Source organism: Watersipora subatra, chromosome 3, assembly GCF_963576615.1.
Source record: "Watersipora subatra chromosome 3, tzWatSuba1.1, whole genome shotgun sequence".
Classification (NCBI taxonomy): Eukaryota; Metazoa; Bryozoa; class Gymnolaemata; order Cheilostomatida; family Watersiporidae; genus Watersipora; species Watersipora subatra.
The window spans coordinates 22,952,552-22,973,858 of record NC_088710.1 but is presented as its reverse complement, the minus strand read 5'-3'; the positions used below and the strand labels follow the sequence as shown (position 1 = coordinate 22,973,858).

General features: G+C 35.5%; 2 protein-coding genes across 2 annotated transcripts in view; both read left to right on the top strand.

Annotated features, from left to right (window-relative positions):
* LOC137390437 (uncharacterized) overlaps positions 1-9,977 on the top strand; it is a 250,386-nt gene extending 240,409 nt beyond the window's left edge. Inside the window, exons 5-6 of the mRNA XM_068076770.1 lie at positions 9,693-9,741; positions 9,837-9,977. Of these exons, the coding sequence (XP_067932871.1) occupies positions 9,693-9,741; positions 9,837-9,977 (190 nt within the window). The remainder of the gene's footprint in view (positions 1-9,692; positions 9,742-9,836) is intronic.
* An 883-nt stretch (positions 9,978-10,860) lies between these two features.
* Positions 10,861-21,307, top strand: part of LOC137390436 (uncharacterized) — a 134,698-nt gene continuing 124,251 nt past the window's right edge. Inside the window, exons 1-3 of the mRNA XM_068076769.1 lie at positions 10,861-10,901; positions 13,108-13,253; positions 16,313-16,375. Of these exons, the coding sequence (XP_067932870.1) occupies positions 10,861-10,901; positions 13,108-13,253; positions 16,313-16,375 (250 nt within the window). The remainder of the gene's footprint in view (positions 10,902-13,107; positions 13,254-16,312; positions 16,376-21,307) is intronic.

The following is a 21,307-nucleotide window of genomic DNA, read 5'->3' as shown; positions in this document are numbered from 1 at the left end:
GCCTGCAGAACTTTCGAGACAACAAAACAACTGTACATACCGCTATCTTAGAATTCTCAAATTGTTTCATAAAATAGATCATGACGAATTAATATTTGAGCTACAATCTCAATACAATGTAAATCCTAAGTTTTTGTTGTGGGTACAATATTTTCTCTCCAAAAGGTTGTGGTGAATGGTAGACTTTCAGAAATTTTGCTAGTTACATTTGGAGTTAGTCAGGCTTCCGTTCTAGGTGAAGTGTTGTTTATCCTATACATAAATCACATAGTTAATACGATTAAGCATTCAAAAATCGGGCTTTGTGCCGATGATGTCATTCTTTAATGTGATGTTAAGTCTAACCAGCACTGCATAAAATTTCAGGATTACCTTAATGGGCCTAATAGAAGGCAGATAAACGTACATAAGATACAGTTAAATCCCGTAAAATTACGTGTTACAGTGTTTGGGCAAAATATGCTTGCAATAACAAAAGACAATAAACAGGGAAACAATAAAGTATTAAGGTGTGAATATCGGTAGAGATATTAAATGGGATGTGCATATTGAAACAGTGTGTTAAAAAGCAACTAGGATGCTTGGATTAATAGAACTTGTACTATTTCAAGCTCCCCCAAAGTAAAGTATGTAGCATACCTTTTCTCGTGTAGGCTGTTGCTGGAATATGCAATGAAAACTTGAGATTCACCCAGGGTAAAACACACGAATATGCCTAATCATGCTGATTCTCAGTGACTAGTTGTATTGCAACAACGAACTTACTACATTTTGCCTTAAAACCTTTGCCTTCTGCAGTTCGAGTAAAATACTGCCAAACAGGGTTATTTTTTGTGAGGCATGTTGGAAATTCAAGGCACTGCTTTAACTTTTCAAAACACAAGAACTTGATGAACTGAATTCTGACAATCCAAGTAATTTGGCTTGAACCCACTAAATGAAATATTAGTTTGCAAACGGTTTTTTTCGGCTGGTTTAAACCGCTTGGTTTTTGCCGAGCCAACCCTGCCAAATAGCTAACATTTTTCTGCTTACTGATTGCCTATTCTTGTCAATGCCATAATTTTTTTAATTGATTTTTCCGAGCCATTTAGGTATGACCAGAATAATTGTACATGGTTTCTTTACAAGTTATGATAATTTTTATTATGTCATAAGATGTGTCAGATAGCTATCATAGGTTTGGTAACTTACGACTTTTTTAGGTTGAAAATTTCATCTTCAAAGAGCTACTAATGCTACATGTACTTGATGTAAGCTCTGTAAAGATAACAGATGCAGAAGTTAAAGAGAACCTTATCAAAGTTTTTTGAAAATTTCTCGGATTTTAGTTCTCTGGTGTGGGTCTGATAAAAAGTTCAATCTAGAAAGCAATTATCTTCTCTTGATATTAAATGGTGTAAGGCATTCAACATGCATCACTGTCAAAATTTCATAGTTTAAATGCATTAGCTAACAAATTTTCCAGGTGAGTTCAGAACTAGAATAAGGTGAACCTTTTACATGTCTTGGAAGTAGACTGCAACATATAATCTGGAACCAAAATTACATATATATACTGTAGAACCTAAGTTGTGTAGTATACATTTGAGCACACCGCGCAGCTAATGAGATATTAGTAAAGTATAGTTATTCCTCGACTTTCAAACGTTTCCGATGTCGTCCAAATCGGATTTCCTCCAGAAAATTCGAGATCCTTCACACCTTGAACTTTGACAAAAATGTCACCTTTGGAGCGAACCAAAAGCTGAGTGAACCTGAATACCTTAAGTATTCAACCTCTATTGTGAGCAGTTGTAATTGTGATTCGTGTCAAAAAGACATTTTTTAAGGTGGGCCATTTTAGACGCACAATCTTTGATACAATGCTTAACTATATCCTTTATTAACGTTTCTACAATTTTTTCTGATTATTTTGTTACCTCTTACCATAGCATGGATTATGTTGCTACCTTGATTGTTTTGATGTTAGGATTGGTAGAAATGTAACGTTTCTGTTGTGCTGTTTTATGTCACACACTCCTTCATTGGATGTTTTATATCTGCAACCTGAGCATAGGCGAGCTTTCGCTACTTTACAGTTTATATAAAAATTGCTAAAAACAAAATGAAGGGAATGTTGATGTAATGTTTATGATCTAATATAGGAAATTTTTTCTTAAAATAGATCGCAGTCTATTTCTATATTTTTAATTAATGGTAAACATTTGACAAGACTTTGAGTAAACGAAGGTGAGGTATGACCGGCTACAGATACAGCAGTATGGTACATTCCACAATCTGTTCTAGTCTATTCATAGATTTTCATGAGATGATCATTGTATTTCACATATGACCAGCTTTCTTATTACATGCGTACAGTTTATGTAGTTTAAATCATAAAAATTGTTTGAAAAAGCTATTTTCTAGATTTGGAATGGTTTAAAATTATTTTACATTGATTATATTGGGAAGGTAGTTTTCAATTTAAATAACTTGATTTTGAACGAATCACTTTTTAAACAGCCTTTTGGAAAGGATTACAGTAAAAATCTGAAGTTTTACTGTATTTTTCCTGCCACTTGTAAAACTACATCCGTAGACCATAATATAATAGTTTTTTAATAACACCCTTACGCTATTCTGTTTAGCATGTGGATAAAAAGATACAAAAAACCATATTAGTATTTGATACTCACTTAGTACTGTATATTAGTATTTTATGCGTTGCTTGTACTATTCACATGAAGCTTGATTTGGACGTGGGCGTATTTATTATTTAAATTGAGGATATATTGACACCTCGAGGATATTTCTTTAAGCCAATCATTATTTCTGAGATATCCATAATTTTAATAACTAGAATGTTGTTTTCAAAGAAATGCTCACACTACAGTCTGATCATCACTACAGTCTGATCATCACTACAGTCTGATCATCACTACAGTCTGATCATCACTACAGTCTGATCATCACTACAGTCTGATCATCACTACAGTCTGATCATCACTACAGTCTGATCATCACTACAGTCTGATCATCACTACAGTCTGATCATCACTACAGTGATCAGCATAATGCAAGTTTTATCTCTAACAGTTATAAACTTTAGGAGATAAAACTTGCCTTTAAACTTACGAGGTTTTGCAATAGTGTCAAATTGAAACCTGACGTAATGCGTCTAACTTTGTGGTGTATTTAAAGGTTTCCATTTCTTATATTATTTCTAATTAGTTGAAATGGCTGTTTATATTATTATTATTGTATCAATTATAATATTTGATAAGATTTTAATGAGAGGAATAGACTTTGCTAATCTTCAACCTTGCAGCTTAAATTTGATGGATCTGAATAATTTAGGCATGACAATCCTGTCATCTGTGGGCAATACAATGTATTATGACTAACAAATGCATAACAGCGTACTAAACTAACTTTTTCTCTAAATTCCTGTAGTTTCATGTGGAAATCTTTACAAATCTATAGGTTAATATAGCGTTTGTCTTATTCATACACATAAACTTTGTTGGCCATGATATAAGTTCAGCCTGTTGAACTTATATCATGGGTATTAGGTCATTGCTTGTTATTTTATGGTAAGCAACACTTATAGTGCTTGACACGAGGAGGCAACTACCTGTATTTTATGCTGAAAAGCTTGGAATGAGTTTGTTTACACGGACTTTGTGTCATAATTTATTCTCCTTTTTCAGTCGCAAGAAGACGCAAACAAATCCAAATCAGCCAATCAGAGAGGGCGTTTGCTGGAACAGGTATCATATTAAGTAGTTTTAATACTTGCCATTCATTTTGATATATATTTAATATTACACAAAATGAGAAGTATCACTAGTAAGTGTGGTTTATGAATAATTCGGTATATAATTATTTCTAGTGATTTATAATGCCTGACTATTTCAAAAACTACAAACATAGTATATGTATGGAGTTAAATTAGCTTAGATTTTAGACAAGTGAGTCCTATTCTTCTTGCTGTCATTTGTTCGTGAAAGTATGCAATTGGCTGGTTCTTGTATTTAAACTAAAGGTTCACCATTGTAGGCAAATACATAATGTAAGTTGTATGTTTTTGTGAAAAGATTTTGTTAATCTCTGAGTAGTAGAAGATGGAGTTATCTTCACCAATAACACATGATAGGACAACTCCTACAATACACTAAATCGAGTACACAGACTACAATAAAGTGTTTCTAATGTTAACAATTTGATAGAGGTTCAAAAAGAGAGTCTAGTTTATGCAGTTGTCTATGTAGTCAAATCTACTTCACAAGAACTTATATCGTTATAAACTTATATCTGTTATACTTATGATATCAAAATCTAAGATTCTTGAACCGGCACTCCATACTAAACAGTTGTATGTGAGTTGGGAGTACTAACTTATTACCTATAATAGTAGATATAGCATATATTATATATATTGTATATGATTAGTATTAAATAATATATATTGTATCACGAGTATAGTCGACGAATCGAATTGATGGCCTTTTGAAAAAAATCAACATTGGTGACAATTTCTAGTGATTCAACACTGTTATATGCCTTCACTAGAGCTCACTATTGAAAAGTATATACGCAGTGACATGATGCGGAGTAGTCAGGTGTTATGTCACTACTTTGTGCTGTTAATGGTACACTTTACATTTAGCATATACCATTTGCAGATTAGGAGGCCAAATTCGTACTATAGCGATATCAAGATATTTGATGCACAAGAGAGTGTTGAGTGTGTCTTGGTGATAGACAGTCGCAGGTAAATATGTTGTTTGTTTTATTTCATTAAAAATAATTACCTGGCAGCGAGAAACAGAAAAAAATTGTGCAATGAGGACCCACATGCTCATTAGAATAGCTAGTCATAGCGCTGGGCCCTGGTTACCAGTTAGTTGATTTATTTAGATGGTAAAAAGTACAGAATCACTATTCGAGTGAATCAATGATGTGTTGCGTGAGACCTGATTTGAAGCGATTGCAATATTTGAATATTGCAATCGCTTCAAAAATCAATGAAATGTTGTGTTTATGGAAGAAATGCTATGTTTTCACCTTACGGTTACTTGGACTCCTTCACTCAACAGAACCTTTTTATGTAGGTGGCTCTAGTCCAGCTGCTAGGTGGGCACTTTTCTCGTTGTTTGTTCTGTTTTCTGTGCTCTGTAAAAAACATAGATATGCTAAACCCTTACTATATCTATGGTTTATGGTTTACTATATCTATGGTTTATGGTTTACTGTATCTATGGTTTATGGTTTACTATATCTATGGTTTATGGTTTACTATATCTATGGTTTATGGTTTACTATATCTATGGTTTATGGTTTACTATATCTATGGTAAAAAGTATCATAGGCTGTATATGGGGTGATGTTCCTCATTAATGTACTTAAAGAATAGAGAAAGCATAATATTATTATGCTTTATTATTCATCTTGAGGTGTTGACTGATGTTTTAAAAAAAGAATCAAGGAGATTGACCAACCAGAAGCTGAGATATAGCCAGCCAAACACAGGTCTACCAAAAAACAAAAGTGTTTTGGTAATCATCAATATATGACGTATGAAATCGACTTGTGTGCCATTGGTCAATTAAGCCAACTAATGCGCTCTCCTATAACAATCACGGCGTTTTAATTGGTTTAATCCCTGGGAGTATTGAACAATCAAATTGGGCCTAACAATCATCGCTCCTAAAATTCCGAACCAGTCCCTCTGACGTGTAGATTAGTTTTAGCATAAAGTAATTACATGCATCTATTATTTCGCAACATTTCGCTATCTTGCTAGTTCAGCTCAGTTTTGTTGTTCTCCTACTTAGCTTCCCTATTCAGACTCATCTTTAACGTTGTTCAGATTTTTTTAATTATAGCTAATAAATGGAATCAATTAAATCAATCATCAATCTCGGTTATCATTTGGAATTTTCTACAAATTATATTAGTTACATCATTTGTTCTATACGCAGTTATATTATTATTTTGTATAATATGCATTATGAATATTATATAAATCATAAAAAATAATCATAGATAAGATAATAGATCAATAGAAAAATCAAAGCAAAAGTTATCGTTTTCTTTTCTTATAGCAAGAGCAGCACGGTCACGTTAGTCTTTTTAAGAGTATGGCTGTAGTGAACTTCCAGTCTGTTAATAGTGACGATAATCATGAAAATCAACTGAATGCTGCAGTAGATACACAGTAGAAGAATGCTGCAGTAGATACACAGTAGAAAAATGATGAAGGAACAAAAAGTCCCATTCCTATTTCTTATTCTAACAAACTGCAACTCGCGGATATCGCATATAGACTATACACGCGCCGTTCGTTGAACAGATGATCTTCGGAGCAAATCCGTGGAGATCGAGTTAAAGTTTGAAGCACAATAGTCAAAATCTGCTCTTCTGCTTTGAAAAATCATGGCGAGGGGCTGTGGGCAAATGCCTTTACCACACAATGTTTGGTTGATTTTTCTGAGAACCCAGAGCTAGTATGTAAATTATTTACTATCGCGAGAAGCGTTTCACATCTCGTAGCCGAAACAATCATTATACATAACGGCGGTAAGGGTGCGCAACTCCGGCACATGACCATTAAGTCGATTTTCTACGTCACAGTTTTCGGGATTTTCGAAGGGTTTTCCTCTGATTCTTTATTAGGTAGACCTGTGTTTGGCTGGCTATATCTCAGCTTCTAGTGGGTCAATCTCCTTGATTCTTTTTTTAGAATATCAGTCAACACCTCAAAATAACTAATAAAGCATAATAATATTATGCTTTCTCTATTCTTTAATACACAATCACTGCGTTTCCATGACCCGCATAATTCGCAAATTAGAGCCAATCCGCAAGTTATTTGCGTCATGGAAACGGCATAAATCCGGAAGCTATTCACATAAATTCGCAAGCTAAGCGAGTTTTGCGATCCGCAAAACTTTATCGAATCCATCGTGCTTGCGAATCACGGAACCGGTACTTGCGATTGATTCGCATTACAGTATCGATGGCTATTACATTAAAACCATTTTCACGCTTCAGTCATTTTTATTTCGATTTCACCAGTCTCAATGCGCCAACGTTCCGAACGATCGCTGCTAAGCGTGACAAGACTGCTTAGTTATTTATAGATTAATTAATTAGGCTAATACTTGACCTATGGGGTCAAGTACTGGTGTTAAATCCGCATCGCCAGGTGTTCATTGAAATGCTAGATTGCTAAATAACTCCACTTGCGGATCGTTCGAATTATGTGAATCATACGGATTATGCGAGTCATGGAAACATAGTGAAAGTCTTGTTTTTAGAATCTGTTAGGTTTAAACAAAGTAATGCTACTTTTTGCACTTGTTTGATTCTTAATATGAAAGCTCTGGAATGTGCTTTGGGATTGGTTTTCTAGAACATTATTTACGGCTTATCTTTATTGTTCATTATTCCTTATTGTCTACTGCTTTCAGTGTATAAATTTTGTTCCATATCTGAGGGGCAAGAGGTTGGTATGCCGTTCAAAACTTCCTGCCAGTGTTTGTAGTCGATCTTGTGTCAGCAATATCAGAAAGTTTGCATACGCATCATTTTGCCACTTACTCTGATGCCAAGGCAAGCCTTCTTGATCATTGATATACATTTAAATTACTACATGGTGTTTATATTAAGATAATTAGTATACTTACCAGTCTCATGTGCTGTGAGAGATCATCATGAGTAATCAGTATGTACATAATTATCCCATGAAGTGGTAAGGTGACTGAATGGGGTAGTGGTAGCATGCTTGCTTTTTAATCCAATGCCTGGGGTTTGATTCTTGTGTGAGGTGATCTTTTTTATAATGCTCTTAGTTTGGTGTCGGATAGACAGATATTATTCTAGTAAAGATTGTGTCAAAAATGGTTAAACATTATCATAGTATCACAGTTCATGTAGCATGATCACTACTAGCGGTTAGAGGATCTCCCTAGGAGTGAGTTAGATAAGTTATTCTGATGAATCTCTGAGTTTTTCAAAATGTTTGACCGATTATTTGTGTGACTACTATGTGATGAAAGTGAAATTTAATATTCATACAAATTTAATTATTGAATCTCTCAAAGTACTAAACACCATTTGTGACCCCGGCAGTCAGAATGTACAATCGTGCGGTAATCGCATTGTTCACTATAGCGCGCAACGCGTGCTATAGGCTATTATATGACTCACCGTCACTATTTTAGTAAACAGTGGTTTATAGTGCATTCAACCCTGCTCTTTCACGTGGTCTTGTTTAATTTTGTGTCTGACCAATCATAAAGCCAGAATTGCCATTTAAATCTACCCATATCGGTGGTTGCTATGGAATTTGTCATAACCCAAGATCTCAAGTATAGACTATAATTGCGGGTGGGCGCGTGTATGTGGCCATTTTCTGTTTCAACGCCTCAGGCTAAAACAAAATAAACCGTCGCACAAATTACGGCTAGTTGACGCTAATAATTTAGATGTAATTCTAAGTATTTCTACTTAGAATCTAAGTAGGCTGCCTCAGATTATAGTGAAAGCGATGATGAGGATTGCGATAATAGGGAAACCTCAAAAATACAGCTGCTTACGCAATATGTGGCTGCTAACGATAAGGAGAGTAACAGCCATCATCCTAATTGATTAAATTACAGAGAATAACGATCAGCCTATCACTGCTGATAACTTTCCCATTATAGCTGTTGTCATCAAACTAATAAGTGGATGCAAATGTAAAGAATTCTGCACTAGTTTTATGTCATCTAAACAAATAAGCCTCGTTACAACTGGGTATCAAGGATTACCGAAGGACACATTTGATATGGTTGTGTTGGGACAAACTGCCACTAATATAACAAGCAAACCCGTTGAATGGGCTACAATAAATCTCTGCAGTGTACTCTGTGTTACAATGTGTGAGTGTTAAACTACATAAAAATAGCTTTAGATCGAATGGTCACTTGATGAGTTGGGTTGATATTTCCGCATCTTGATGCCCTCTGTGGTCACCTTTCGTTGACCTTACCATGACCTTCTGTATAGATGGACAATTTTGAATACACTTCCAACGTTTTGATAAGTTGTTGGATTGTCATTATGTGCAGTCATAGCAATATAGCTTGATGAGAAGTGCCCAGTTTGAAGCATACCCTTTTGATGTAAATCTCCAGGAAGGTGAGCTTTTAGCAACATATATTGCTGACCTTACTCTGACCTTTGGAAGGTCAACCCGTCAATCAAATTTAAATAAAAATGTGACCATCATCTTTTTCAGGGTTTTAATGTGTAGAATGCCAGGTTTCATCAATATATGTTGAGATTAAGTGGTCTGTTGCTATGGCATTTTGATTTGTAAACAAATACATTGATTTACGATTCATGAATCGGCAACCTTATCCTGCCTAAACTCAAAACAACAGTTTTAGTTCATCGTGAGACCTTCTCTACTAAATCTTGCATAACCTGGGCATATATAATCCGATTTAAAAAGTTTAAATTGCATTAAAATCCTCAGATATTGCTGATTTTGAATCTGTAAATAACTCAAAAATGTTGTTTTAGCACGATTGTACATTCTGACTGCCTGGGTCACATTTGTTATATCAATATTTACAAAGGTTGCTACTAATAATGCACGACTTTACTGTGTAGTATTTTCAGAAACGGTTTGCCATCGGTCGTCTTTTTTTTAATTGTAGGCTTGCTGCAGGACTTGTATCTGGGAAAGTGGTTGTTTGGGATATTCTGGTATGTAATTGCATTAAGGCTGACATCTTGTATGTTTACAGTTAAGAAAGCTTTAGTTATGGGTAATTTAAAGATATCATATGTGACCATTGTAGGCTGGAAGGGAGTTAGCCATCCTCTACAACCATCAAGTTTCTATAAGTTTATTAAAATCTATTCATTTCCCTGGGCAGTGCACCAAACTGATCAGCATTGATAAAGATGGTCTCATTACCATATCCTTTATTTACCTCTAACTTATGTTTTACTTTTGTTGACCATATTTCCCTTTAAATACCCTCCCTTCCCTTAAAATACCCTCCCTTCCCTTTAAATACCCTTCCTTCCCTTTAAATACCCTTCCTTCCCTTTAAATACCCTTCCTTCCCTTTAAATACCCTCACTTCCCTTTAAATACCCTTCCTTCCCTTTAAATACTTTCCCTTCCCTTGAAATACCCTCCCTTCTCTTTAAATACCCTCCCTTCTCTTTAAATACCCTTCCTTCCCTTTAAATACTTTCCCTTTCCTTTAAATACCCTCCCTTCCCTTTAAGTACCCTCCCTTCCCTTTAAATACCCTCCCTTCCCATTAAATACTCTCCCTTCTCTTTAGATACCCTCCCTTCTCTTTAAATACCCTCCCTTCCTTTAAATACCTTCCCTTTACCCTTGTATTCTCTGTGGCATCACCTTTCGCCTTGTATTCTCTGTGGCATCACCTTTACCCTTGTATTCTCTGTGGCATCACCTTCACCCTTGTATTCTCTGTGGCATCACCTTCACCCTTGTATTCTATGTGGCATCACCTTTAGCCTTGTATTCTATGTGGCATCACCATTACCCTTGTATTCTCTGTGGCATCACCTTTACCCTTGTATTCTGTGTGGCATCACCTTTAGCCGTGTATTCTTTGTGGCATCACCTTTAGCCTTGTATTTTCTGTTGCATCACCTTTAGTAGTCAACATCAACAATATTGGTTTGAAAATAGAAAATATTCGTCTAATACTCATGACATTATAACTTTCTGTATCCTTTGCTGTGGGACTCTCGTAATCTTTCTGTTTGTTGCTACTTATTTGCTGTTTGGTGAACATTTCTTAATCACCACTACACATCTGGGACTTGGAGAGTAGAGAGATGATGAAGTGTTTCATGCTAAGTGAAGATATATCTGTGAGGTTAGTGTATGACACCTTTTAAATGATGGCTTGTGTTCGTCAAACAGGTCTAGCTTATTGCACTTACATTTGCCTCTACTTGGCGCTTTTAAGCTTTCAGTTATTGTCCTTATTGGATCCATGATTATCTAATAATTGACATGATATATTTATTTGATTTCTGTCAGCGAAATAAATCTCTAAAGTTACTCGGCCAATTTTTATACCAAAACTAACTTTTTTATGCAGGTGATATTTAGTTTGCGCGATCAGCGGCCATTACCTTTTGCAAATACAAAACATAGCATAGCCATTTTTAGGTTTTTCCAGCTCGTTTAGCGACAGCTATTAGCAATAATTTTTAGATTTTTTAAATAAAGTAAAGATGTCTGTTTATAAGTTAAGACAAAAAAAATTCGAGTTCTTAAACAAACTAAATTTTGCAATGAATCTAGAAAACAAAGTAATTATACAGTCAGACTTTAAAAGTTCTGTCCGGTACCGTTAATATAATAATCACTCGAGAGTATCTCCTTGCAATACCTTGAGTTTTACCTGACAATACCTTGAGTGTTGCCTGGTGATGCTTTGAGTGTTACCTAGTGATACCTTGAGTTTTACATGACAATACCTTGAGAGTTCCATGACGATACCTGGTGATACCTCAAGTGTCTCCTGTTCATGTTTTAAGTGTCTGCCGGCTCTTGTCCTGAGTATCTTTTGATATTATCCTTGTTTGATCTTTGACAGGCTGAGAGTAAATGAAGGTATTGAAATGTTTATTTGTGGTCTGCTCCCATCCCAATGCTAACCACAAGGCCTGTGCACGCTATCACTCAATTCAGCAATTAGCTATGCAACGATGGGCTGCTATGGCATCATTTTGCCATGAGTGGCCAATGTAATCATTGCTAGTGATGACCGATGGACTTTCAACAGGTTGAACTTTGACACCGATGATCGCAGCTGTTAGCACCTTGATTGGTTGCTTGTTGACCACATCGTATCCAATTCCAACAGTTGTGAAGATTGGTGTCAATTCATATTCCCATGCATGGCGAAGAACTGGCTGGTGATGAATTACATAATCAGGTAATTAAAAAGATGGAAAAGTGCCCCCTCCTGATATCAGGAATGCAATTTCACAACTTCTATTGGTTGTTGGTTAGCGGTCACCTACAGCTAATTGCTCTAGTGTGTGGGTACACCTTATCATTGGTGATGATGTCAAAACAGCTAATCATTGCAGTCCATCATGTGGCTAAACATTGATTTGAGTGATAGTGTGCATGGGTCTTTAGAGTCCCTGTTCAACTTCTAACTATAACTAGTTTATAGATACATTTACTTTGAAAGCTCCTTTGTATTTCATCTGCACTTGTATTGACACAGTAATAAGTACACAGAGTACAGTAATCCCTCCTCCTTTGCAAGATTAAGTTACTGACCCACCCGTGAAATCGAAATTTCCATGAAATAGAAAATAGATTCTTTTGACGTACCAACCATAGTTGTAATACTTGGGAACATAAACAGATTTCTGACCTTTTGAAATCACTATATGTGTAACCGTTTACCTGTGGCATACATCTATAGTATGTTATATGTAGTAACGATATTCTCTAGTGACAAATGAGAATGCAACTTCGAAATATGAGTGTAGTGAAAATCAAAGAAATTAAGTAAATGCTAAATAATTTGAGCCAATCAGCATCCAGATAGCAAAATGACGAAAATGGCTTATAAAAAAATCTCTGTAAAATTGTGAGATTGTCAATCGCATTGAATAATAGTTAAGTTTGATCTCAGCTGTTACTGGAATTTTATTTTTATTGCTGACATCAACCAGCTCATTGCTGTGGCACCGCCATTTTCATGCCTTAGCAGCGAGAAAAAACAGTGCGTTGCAGTGTATGCGTATACAAATCAAGGTCAGGGAAAAACAATGATTCAGCAAAGCCGCCAAACTTGAAGCCATAAAGTAGGATAGATTACTTACTTTACGACTGTCCTGATTGTCATTCATAGACATTATATTTTGTTCATGCTACAAATTCCTATGTTTAAGACAGTCTTCCACGCTTTCTGATTCCTTTGCAAATCGGTTTATCTTTGTGTTATTATTAATTCATCTGTTACTTTTCTATGAACTATTATGTGGTACTCCCTGCCCCAAGGACATTCTGAGGCAGTAGTAACTTTAGTTGAATCATCATATGTATTACAGGCTGATGTTGCACATACCTTGTCTAGAGTTTCCTGATGTTATAACTCTTTTGTTTGGGCACTCAAAGCTACAGCTCTGTCAGATGAGTTCCCACCAGCTTCAAGAGCCCTTCTCGACTCAAGATATTGGTAGAACTAATGCTAGAGGTTAGCCCGAGTCATCTTAGCCACTGCTGAATTATAAATGAAGTTACAAGTTGTATGATTTTCATTCTTGTCCAGTTTTTAGTCATTTTAACATAACTTTTGGCTTACACAGCCTGACATAAAGGACAGCAGCATTCTAGAATATTCTAGAAGATGAATATAAGACCACTCTATTGGATATCACATTCTAATCTTTTTTACAATACCCTACAGGATGAAAATATTCGTTGGTCATAAAAATTCGCGATTTCGCGAACAGTCAATCACGGGAATTATTAAATTCCGTGAAATAATTAGTTCTGTTTTTAATCACAAGAGAGAATAACTACTGCATCAAATTGAAAACTAGTCGCTAGCCTAGCTTTAATATAAATACTAAACGTAATTGAGTTCCAAAACATTTTTAAAATTATTGCCCGAGCGTTGAGCTAACATCATTGCCAATGCATCACATTTATTTACAAAATTATTCGAGGTTGTCACAAGATATGCAGAATGGCGTCATCGCGAAAATAGCCGATGGGCAGAAGTACTAAACGTAGCCGAGTTCCAAAACTTCTTTAAAATCATCGCCAGGCTTCGAGCTTTATTGCCATTGCGTCAAACTTTACAAAATTATTCAAGGTTTTTCACGTTTTTCAAGTTATTCGGCATGGCTTCAGCATAGCAAAAAAGCTCTCCTGGTCTTTTTACATTAAAATCAACTCCATCAATCTCTAATACCGAAGTCGAGGACGATCATGATTCTGATCTGGACATTATGGTATGTATTTGATTTGCAGTGCAGATACGTTTTTTCATAATCAACTGCATTAGTTAATTCTTCTGTTTAAAAACTGATCGCTTTCATTAAATACTTCAGCTATTGTTTTTGTACTTCCTTAACACTCGTTAATATTTTTTTCTTTTTTGTGTTTACTGCAGATTGAGAATGAAACAACCTACTCCGATTACGAAAACTAGAGACAAGTAGTAATATTCATCAAGGCAGGAATATTGGCAGAGAAGCAACCAGTCAACCCCTTCATCGACTACAACTCCTTGATATCGCTGCAGCAAACATGATTAAATTATATATTTTATTTCATGTATAGATATATTATAATTTATTACAAACTTGAGTGTACAAATAAAATATTTCAAATACAAATAAATTTTTACAAACGATGAATGGAGTAAATACAAACAGTTTAGTCCATATGGCGGTTGTCTAGCAATAAAATTAAACTGGTACTCTTGATATGTGAATACTAGCGTGTAATGGTGCTTTCTGACTAGTTATTTTGGTAATAGCAGCTCTGTCACTGTCTTGGGTAGATGTTAAAGGTGATTCTCTCGCTACTACATGGCTGGTAAGGAAGTTATCATCAGAACTCTCCCCGTGGCTTACTATTGCAAAGTTCTGCCGGTTGGCCAAAGATTTGTGCTCGTAAAGGCGTTTTTGTTCCTTTTTTAAAAACAGATATATTCTTCTCGTAAGTAGCTTCGGTCACTTCAACCTCAATTTCCAGACCTCCGTGAATGATTGGTGATCTTCTAAAAATGACATCTACCACCCTTGCAATCATTGTTCTTCGGTGTATGATAAAAAATCTCACTCTCGCACAAACAAATAATAAAGCGGTAGGGATGGAGAAAATAAGTATTGCGTTTTACCGAAGAACCAAAGTAAAATTCAACTAATTTAGTAAATGTAAAAAACTCATTACTTACCACAAGTTGTTGGCTTATCAAAGGCCTCCAAAGCGATGAATATTCGTGAAAACCTCTGGACGCAGCAGAAATTGTTTACCGTAGCTTAGCATGATCGCCTCGCGGCTGTAAGCTAAATATAAACCGGAACATGCGATGTGCGCATGCGTAGGAATAACTCTATTACTAGCTGCAATAGACTTAACTTTTCCTAGAGAGTGGCAGTTTTCAGCCGCGAATAAATTCATCCGCGAATTTTCATGAAGACAATTTTCGCGAAATATAACTCCGCGAATAAATTCATCCTGTAGGGTAATAAGAGCTGTGTCAGTCTGTCTGCTGGAAGCCAGGGTTAAATGTTACTATAAAATAATGCTTTCTGTAGTAATCGAACTAATAACTTGCTGTGTAGTCGATGGACACTCTAACACTTCCGCTAATCGACCATCTTCTGCCGTTGCAAAATAATTATGTATATAATTGCCATCAAACCTCTATTTGAATGGCACCTCTATTTGACCGCCACTAAAGAGGAAAGGTTTCAAAGTATTGTTTGTGCTTTATCACAGAAAAAGTGAACAGAAGTAATATAGACGCAGGTTGACCAGAATACTATTTATTGATGATCTTTCATGGTACGCTAGACTGCTGGGGTAATTATCATCATAATTCAGGCAAACTAAACGATCAAAACTAAAATGAACTAAGGAAGTCAGAACTTTATCACTAGTGGTACATGTCAGTACCACTTTATCATTGATACAATCAGTGATGAAGTGGTATATGTCAGTACCACTTTACCACTGGTACAATCAGTGATGAGGTGGTACTGAGATGTACCACCTCATCACTGATTGTATCAATGATAAAGTGGTACTGAAATGTACCACTTCATCACTGGTACAATCAGTGGTAAAGCGGTACTGAGATGTACCACTTCATCACTGTTTGTATCAATGATAAAGTGGTACTGACACGTTCCACTAGTGATAAAATGGTACTTCTGACTTCATTAGTTCAATAAGATTGTATCAATTGATTACTGGTACAATCAGTGATGATGCGGTATATCTCAGTACCAGTGGTAAACCAGTGGTACACTCAAGGACTGAGTGCATTATAATTCATTGCCAAGTTGTTCTCTAGACATTGCCAGCACTGCTGCTTTCTCTACCTCTGCTAGCTGTCTTTGTTTGTAGGTTAACCGAGGTTGTTACTCTCTGCATTGTTTTCTTAGTTGCAACCATTTTTGAACTGTAAACTTTTCTTATGCATTCCAATGCGGTATGAAGCACATGTGTGTTGTGTGTAATGGATATTGTGTCCTATTCTGCTATCACTAATGAGTGGTTTTCCATTATGTATAGATGATGTTGTGAAGCTTCTGGAATCTTCTGAACATGTTGTGTGCATCTCTGGCCATGCTGTAGGTGAGTACCGTATGACTTGTTATGCACTGTGTTACCAGCATAACCGGTTTATTGCCTCCAAATGTTGCCATCTGGGTGGCAGATGGCTTAAACATTTCGTACTTCCTTTTGCCTTTATATTCCCTGTTTCTACTTTCTATCAAAATGTTTTTTCAAAAAGGTAATACAATATGAGGGCGCGTCATTATGATAATGAGTCCAAGGTCAAGTCTTTATGATAATGAATCCAAGGTCAAGTCTTTATCATAATGAGTATAAGGTCAAGTCTTTATGATAATGAGTCCAAGGTCAAGTGTATGATAATGAGTCTAAGGTCAAGTTTTTTATGATTGTGAGTCTAAAGTCAAGTCTTTATCATAAGGAGTCTAAGGTCAAGTCTTTACGATAATGAGTCTAAGGTCAGGTCTTTATGATATTGAGTCTAAGGTCAAGTCTTTATGATATTGAGTCTGAGGTCAAGTCTTTATCATAATGAGTCTGAGGTCAACGCTTTATGATAATGAGTCTTAGGTCAAGTATTTATGATAATGAGTCTAAGGTCAAATCTTTATCATAATGAGTGTAAGGTCAAGTCTTTACGATAATGAATCAAAGGTCCAGTCTTTATTATAATGAGTCTATGGGCAAGTCTTTACGATAATGAGTCTGAGGTCAAATCTTTATCATGAGGAGTCTATGGTCAAGTCTTTATGATAAGGAGTCTTAGGTCAAGTCTTTATGATAATGATTCTAAAGTCAAGTCTTTATGATAATGAGTCTAAGGTCAAGTCTTTATGATAATGAGTCTAAGGTCAAGTTTTTATGATATTGAGTCTAAGGTCAAGTCTTTATGATAATGAGTCAAAGGTCAAGTGTTCATCATATTGGATCATTATCGCTTAACGCTAACTACTCTCCTTTCTCTTTATGAATACATTATCATACATCAAGAAGAATTAGTTCATTGTAGAAACTCACTTGGTTCCTAGTCGACTTTAACTTTTATCATTAATCATTTCTTTTTAATAAAAAACAGTGAAAGATTTGGTATGTGCAGTTTTTAAATGCATTTTCTAAATATAAGGTACTAATAAGATGCTAATTGCACTCATTTTATGTACAGTAGTAGTCCATTTATCGAGCTCTGGTTGGTCAAATCCATCCACTTGTTTTTGCCCTTGTTTTCTGCAGTGAAGATTTTATGATAGTTTATTGATCACAATGGATTGATTCCTTGTACATTAGCTGGTGCTCTCAGTGTTTTTATGAGATGGATTATATACTTATAACAGTAGGTGGTGCTCTCAGTGTTTCTTTAGGATGGATTATATACTTATAACATTAGGTAGTGCTCTCAGTGTTTCTATGAGATAGATTATATATTTATAACAGTAGGTGGAGCTCTCAGTGTTTCTATGATATGGATTATATACTTATAACAGTAGGTGGTGCTCTCAGTGTTTCTATGAGATAGATTATATACTTATAACAATAGGTGGTGCTCTCAGTGTTTCTATCAGATGGATTATATACTTATAATAGTAGGTGGTGCTCTCAGTGTTTCTATGAGATGGATTATATAATTATAACAGTAGGTGGTGCTCTCAGTGTTTCTATGATATGGATTATATACTTATAACAGTAGGTGGTGCTCTCAGTGTTTCTATGACATGGATTATATACTTATAATAGTAGGTGGTGCTCTCAGTGTTTCTATGATATGGATTATATACTTATAACAGTAGGTGGTGCTCTCAGTGTTTCTAGGAGATAGATTATATACTTATAACAGTAGGTGGTGCTCTCAGTGTTTCTATGATATGGATTATATACTTATAACAGTAGGTGGTGCTCTCAGTGTGTCTATGAGATGGATTATATACTTATAACAGTAGGTGATGCTCTCAGTATTTCTATGAGATAGATTATATACTTATAACAGTATGTGGTGCTCTCAGTGTTTCTATCAGACGGATTATATATTTATAACAATAGGTGGAGCTCTCAGTGTTTCTATGATATGGATTATATACTTATAACAGTAGGTGGTGCTCTCAGTGTTTCTATGAGATGGATTACATATTTATAACAATAGGTGGAGCTCTCAGTGTTTCTATGATATGGATTATATACTTGTAACAGTAGGTGGTGCTCTCAGTGTTTCTATGAGATGAATTACATATTTATAACAGTAGGTGGTGCTCCCAGTGTTTCTATGATATGGATTATATGATTGTAACAGTAGGTGGTGCTCTCAGTGTTTCTATGAGATGGATTATATATTTATAACAGTAGGTGGTGTTCTCAGTGTTTCTATGATATGGATTATATACTTATGACATTGGGTGGTGCTCTCAGTGTTTCTATGAGATGGATTATATACTTATAACAATAGGTGGTGCTCTCAGTGTTTCTATGGTATGGATTATATACTTGTAACATGAGGTGGTGCTCTCAGTGTTTCTATGAGATGGATTATATACTTATAACAGTAGGTGGTGCTCTCAGTGTTTCTATGAGATGGATTATATACTTATATAATTGGTGGTGCTCTCAGTGTTTCTATGAGATGGAATATACTTATAACAGTAAGTGGTGCTCTCAGTGTTTCTATGATATGGGTTATATACTTATAACAGTGGGTGGTGCTCTGAGTGTTTCTATGAGATGGATTATATACTTATAACAGTAGGTGGAGCTCTCAGTGTTTCTATGATATGGATTATATACTTATAACAGTAGGTGGTGCTCTCAGTGTTTCTATGATATGGATTATATACTTGTAACAGTAGGTGGTGCTCTCAGTGTTTCTATGAGATGGATTATATATTTATAACAGTAGGTGGTGCTCCCAGTGTTTCTATGATATGGATTATATAATTGTAACAGTAGGTGGTGCTCTCAGTGTTTCTATGAGATGGATTATATATTTATAACAGTAGGTGGTGCTCTCAGTGTTTCTATGATATGGATTATATACTTATGACATTGGGTGGTGCTCTCAGTGTTTCTATGAGATGGATTATATACTTATAACAATAGGTGGAGCTCTCAGTGTTTCTATGAGATGGATTATATAATTATAACAGTAGGTGGTGCTCTCAGTGTTTCTATGAGATGGAATATACTTATAACAGTAAGTGGTGCTCTCAGTGTTTCTATGATATGGATTATATACTTATAACAGTGGGTGGTGCTCTGAGTGTTTCTATGAGATGGATTATATAATTATAACAGTAGGTGGTGCTCTCAGTGTTTCTATGAGATGGATTATATAATTATAACAGTAGGTGGTGCTCTCAGTGTTTCTATGAGATGGATTATATGATTATAACAGTAGGTGGTGCTCTCAGTGTTTCTATGAGATGGAATATACTTATAACAGTAAGTGGTGCTCTCAGTGTTTCTATGATATGGATTATATACTTATAACAGTGGGTGGTGCTCTGAGTGTTTCTATGAGATGGATTATATACTTATAACAGTAGGTGGAGCTCTCAGTGTTTCTATGATATGGATTATATACTTATAACAGTAGGTGGTGCTCTCAGTGTTTCTATGATATGGATTATATACTTGTAACAGTAGGTGGTGCTCTCAGTGTTTCTATGAGATGGATTATATATTTATAACAGTAGGTGGTGCTCCCAGTGTTTCTATGATATGGATTATATACTTGTAACAGTAGGTGGTGCTCTCAGTGTTTCTATGAGATGGATTATATATTTATAACAGTAGGTGGTGCTCTCAGTGTTTCTATGATATGGATTATATACTTGTAACAGTAGGTGGTGCTCTCAGTGTTTCTATGAGATGGATTACATATTTATAACAGTAGGTGGTGCTCCCAGTGTTTCTATGATATGGATTATATAATTGTAACAGTAGGTGGTGCTCTCAGTGTTTCTATGAGATGGATTATATATTTATAACAGTAGGTGGTGCTCTCAGTGTTTCTGTGATATGGATTATATACTTATGACATTGGGTGGTGCTCTCAGTGTTTCTATGAGATGGATTATATACTTATAACAATAGGTGGTGCTCTCAGTGTTTCTATGAGATGGATTATATACTTGTAACAGTAGGTGGTGCTCTCAGTGTTTCTATGAGATGGATTATATACTTATAACAGTAGGTGGTGCTCAGTGTTTCTATGAGATGGATTATATACTTATATAATTGGTGGTGCTCTCAATGTTTCTATGAGATGGAATATACTTATAACAGTAAGTGGTGCTCTCAGTGTTTCTATGATATGGATTATATACTTATAACAGTGGGTGGTGCTCTGAGTGTTTCTATGAGATGGATTATATACTTATAACAGTAGGTGGAGCTCTCAGTGTTTCTATGGGATGGATTATATACTTATAACATTAGGTGATGCTCTCAGTGTTACTATGATATGGATTATATGATTGTAACAGTAGGTGGTGCTCTCAGTGTTTCTATGAGATGGATTATATATTTATAACAGTAGGTGGTGTTCTCAGTGTTTCTATGATATGGATTATATACTTATGACATTGGGTGGTGCTCTCAGTGTTTCTATGAGATGGATTATATACTTATAACAATAGGTGGTGCTCTCAGTGTTTCTATGATATGGATTATATACTTGTAACAGTAGGTGGTGCTCTCAGTGTTTCTATGAGATGGATTATATACTTATAACAGTAGGTGGTGCTCTCAGTGTTTCTATGAGATGGATTATATACTTATATAATTGGTGGTGCTCTTAGTGTTTCTATGAGATGGAATATACTTATAACAGTAAGTGGTGCTCTCAGTGTTTCTATGATATGGGTTATATACTTATAACAGTGGGTGGTGCTCTGAGTGTTTCTATGAGATGGATTATATACTTATAACAGTAGGTGGAGCTCTCAGTGTTTCTATGATATGGATTATATACTTATAACAGTAGGTGGTGCTCTCAGTGTTTCTATG